This window comes from Triticum dicoccoides, chromosome 2B (assembly GCF_002162155.2).
Source record: "Triticum dicoccoides isolate Atlit2015 ecotype Zavitan chromosome 2B, WEW_v2.0, whole genome shotgun sequence".
In the NCBI taxonomy this organism is placed as follows: Eukaryota; Viridiplantae; Streptophyta; class Magnoliopsida; order Poales; family Poaceae; genus Triticum; species Triticum dicoccoides.
The window spans coordinates 419,693,330-419,697,302 of NC_041383.1; the positions used below are offsets into that span (position 1 = coordinate 419,693,330).

Sequence of the window (3,973 nt, forward strand, 5' to 3'; positions counted from 1 at the left end):
GCTTTGGTTCACGCAGTCAAGATAGTCTGGCTTCGTATATAGGGCACAACTATATAAAACTTGTTGTATTTAGCTGTAGGCGGAGAAGCAAATTTCATGAAAATCACACGTGAAAGTTTTCAGAAAAGATCCAAAACAGTTTGAACTACAGGTGAGGGCAAGATCTACAGCCATGCAAAAACCATCGAGAACAAACCAAACCCCATCTGTAACATACTTCCTCCGTCCCAAAATAAGTGTCTCAACTTTGTATTAACTTTAGTACAAAGTTGTACTAAGTTTTAAGAAAACGAAGGGAGTACTAAGTATGACCAGTATGGTTTTTAGAAATTGAACTTATCTGCTGAAAACAGTCCTTGAAGAACGATAGGAAAAATAGTTACTTTCTCAGCAATCAGTTGTACAAATTCAACACTTGAGTAGTCATGGTACTGAAATCAAGATAACGTAACATCCCATGTTAACTTTTCTCTTATTTGTGAAGATTTAACGCAAGAAAACTTGGCTAGCCTGACAGTTTTTAGCTTTAAGCAACTCCTGCCTTGGCTAGCTCCTCCAACTTCTTGTCGATCTGGGCTTCTGTCAAGCCATCCAAGCGCACGCACCTCTCCACACCCATATCTGACCAGTAGACACACAGTTATACAACATACCTTATACATTAGCTTCAATTCATTAATCCAATACTGTATGCATGAAACAAAAGAAACGGTGTATTTGGCAATCAATATTCAGTTCTTTGTTGATCCTAACATGCCTAGCCCTGTGTTTGCAAAACTACAATAGTTTATCACTTTTTCTCGGTTAGTAACTTAGTATGGTAGTCCGCTACCTTCAGTACATGATCTGTCTCTACATTGACAGTGCAACACACTAGTGCCAAAACTGAGTAAACGATTTCATAGCCTTCTCTTCATTTATCATTTAGTTCTTGTAATTAACTCATATCCATTTTGAGCATTGTGTACAGAATTTGAAAGCCCAATACATGATCTTAATCTGTGCTTCCTTTGATAGCTCAAAGCCTGTAGGCATCAACATTCCAGACACACTTGTAACATCAGTAGCATGCCTGCCTACCAGTACTATGTAACTTTTGTAACAGGTTATAAGTTGAGAAAAGACAGCTGAGCCTGAGACCAGGAAAAACTACATCAATTACTGGATTCGCTAGAATGAGCTCCAAATCCTAAACCCAGCCGATCGACCTAGATCAGGAGTCGAGATAGCTGCAGATAGGCCGGACTTTGTGCACCGAGTTGTTGATCTCAAGCGAAACAAAAAATGAAAGCACACGCGGCAGCTAACACCAAAAATCAAAATATGTGGCTCTGAGGGTAACTTACAAATTGTGATGGGCCAATAGATTTTCCAAAATGAATCTGTTTTCTTCGCAGTATTGCTTATCAAGACTTCATTGGCATAGATTTATTGGAGTATATGTTTTGCGAGTCTATGAGATAAAACCCGTTTGGCATAATAAGGCCCTACTTCTATAAGCATAATACAGTCATGCATATTTCTTTGGATAATTGCATGATAGTAACATAGAAGAGTTATGACGAGCAGAACTATAGTAGTTGAAGGCTACAAGAAAATGCTCATTAAGGATATCCTACCTTATATTCGAAAATATGGATCAGACCAAACTCTTTCCTGGTTTGTTTCCTACAACTTTTCTAGGGGGCACGAAGCAATTTCATCAAGCTGATGCATTCAACCACACACAAGTCTTCCCAACTTCTGTTTCTACGAGACAAGACTTAAACAATCATGTTGTTTTTTGTTACTGGCAGAGAAGGAAGCTATCCCTTACATAAGCCAGTCTTTTGACTTACACTAGCTAATTGCCCGTGCGTTGCAACGGGCATACACATTCTAATGTTTAACATCAATCATGTCTAATATATACCTTTAGAATACTCATGTACATTATGCGGTATTATTCATTCGATTTACCGTTAAATAATTTCTGCTCCTCCACCAACCCCTCTCTCTTTATCTAAAAATAATAACTTGATTAACCTTCAAAAGATAAACCCAGTGTATAGAGGGAATAGAGAGGAGGATGGACGTGCGTGCGTGGGTTGTAGCCATGGATTTCGAGTCGCTCGACTAGTCGACGACTAGTCTATGAGTCGCAAAAATATGGTCGACTCAGCTTAGTGTCGACTCGCGGCGACTCTGAGTCGCGACTAGTCACAACGCAGGCTCGGCTTCTTCCGACTCGCTGCCCCAGACGACTCACATGAGTCGCGACTCGAAAACCATGGTTGTAGCAGGCTTTCCCCTGGTTTTTCTTGGCTTTATAAGCATGGGATGGAGGCAGATGAAGGTTGAGCGAAATGGGGATGCTATGTCTTTTTTAGGTAGTGTAGATAAGCCCAATTTTCTGATCAAAGAGCTTATTGCAGTTATCCACGTTTATCTGCAGTTTTGGTTCTATCAGCTTGCCTGACAAGCTCAAACTTTAGCAAACTTCCAAAGTTATCAAGCATTCCAGATTTTTGGCAATCATACTTCTGATAATAAATCATCTTAATGTGCTGCAGAGCAACGGAGAACCAAACAAAATAGATGCACTATGCTGCGTGATACAAGTGGTGAGGGCAGCATTTGGGCAACGTCGAAATTCTTTTCCACCGTTACATAAAAGATGAAAATTCCTCCCATATCATGTGCTCACAATTTCGAGATGAACAATGGAAATCTCTGTGGAACTGGACGGTCCTAAGTCCCCGCTTGCCATATCTCCCAATATAACAAGATCCGGTAGTTCCAACAGAAACATTTCACACTTGAAAGATGCAAGGGTTCCGAAGATCAATAGACCGGAACAGACCCTCCCGGGAACCATGGCAAGAGCAAGATCTCGGGTTCCCGGGAAAGATGGGATCGAGGGCTGCTTACCGTAGCGCGCCCAGAGCTGAGGCTCGACGCCGGAGCACTCGCGGATGAGGACGGGGAGGGTGGGGTTGCGGGTCTTGATGTCACCGTAGTTCTTCTTCACGAACTCCCTGCGAATCAGATCACAGATCCAACACCACGACATGAGCGAGCGACGATCGATTGTAGGGAGAGAAATGAGGGAAGAGAAGCGGGTGCGTTGGTGCTACCGGGCGGGGCCGCTGGCAGGGGAAGACTGGCAGAAGAGGAAGCGGATCTCCTTCACGTTCCGGGATAGGCTCGCCCGCCACGCCATCGCCGCCGGCTCCTTCCTTGGATTCTCCTCTCTTCTCTTCTCGGACCCCTTCTCTGCGTGGGTTGTATCTTCCTCTGCTGGGGAACGAACGAACGAACTGCCCAGCCGCGGCTGTCTCGTTGGATTCACATTCACGCCGTCCGATCCGGAAAACGGTGCATGGCCGTCAGATTAGGGTTCCGTCTCCACAAAAGTATATTTATTTCCCCACAAAAAAAGAACACGATTCCCCGGTCGCCTCACGCGGTGCCCACGCTCTTTTACCATCGTCATACGTCCGCGCGTCTAATGGGTGGGCCCCAAACACCCTAAGGCTAATGCTGTGTGCTTAGAGCATCTCTAGCATATCCCTTAAAACGCAGACCCTTATAACGCGTTTACAGTTCGCGGAAAACCCGTTTTAAGGGTCGATTTTAGCTGCGGCTGAATAGACCCCTCAAACTTAAACTGTAAAACCGAATATTTGCTTATATTCTTTCCCCACGTCTTTTTCTTTCTCTGTCTGTGTCCATGGTCAGCTAGCTTGCTCCCGTTAAACCGACGAATAGCGCATGAAGCGACCAAAAAGGGAACCGCGGACGACCAAATACGAAGCACATAAAGCGGCCAATCCAAGAGCTAGCTCCTCCGCGGGGTAGCCGGAGCTAGCTAGCTAGTTGAGCTCAAATCGATCGAGAGCTAGCTGCTCGAATCCATCCAGGAGCGAGCTAGCTAGCTAGCTCAGCTCGAATCCATCCAAGAGCGGGCTAGCTAGCTCCTCCGTCACTATAG

The 3,973-nt window shown here is 44.5% G+C and overlaps 1 protein-coding gene across 1 annotated transcript; it reads right to left on the bottom strand.

Annotated features, from left to right (window-relative positions):
- Nucleotides 1-330: 330 nt before the first annotated feature.
- Nucleotides 331-3,345, bottom strand: LOC119363992 (NADH dehydrogenase [ubiquinone] 1 alpha subcomplex subunit 2-like). The gene is made up of 3 exons (XM_037629379.1): nucleotides 3,117-3,345; nucleotides 2,911-3,017; nucleotides 331-621 (listed from the first exon to the last, which is right to left on the bottom strand). The coding sequence occupies exons 1-3, from the start codon at nucleotides 3,200-3,202 to the stop codon at nucleotides 527-529; spliced, it is 288 nt and encodes a 95-aa protein (XP_037485276.1). The 5' UTR covers nucleotides 3,203-3,345; the 3' UTR covers nucleotides 331-526.
- Nucleotides 3,346-3,973: the final 628 nt, after the last annotated feature.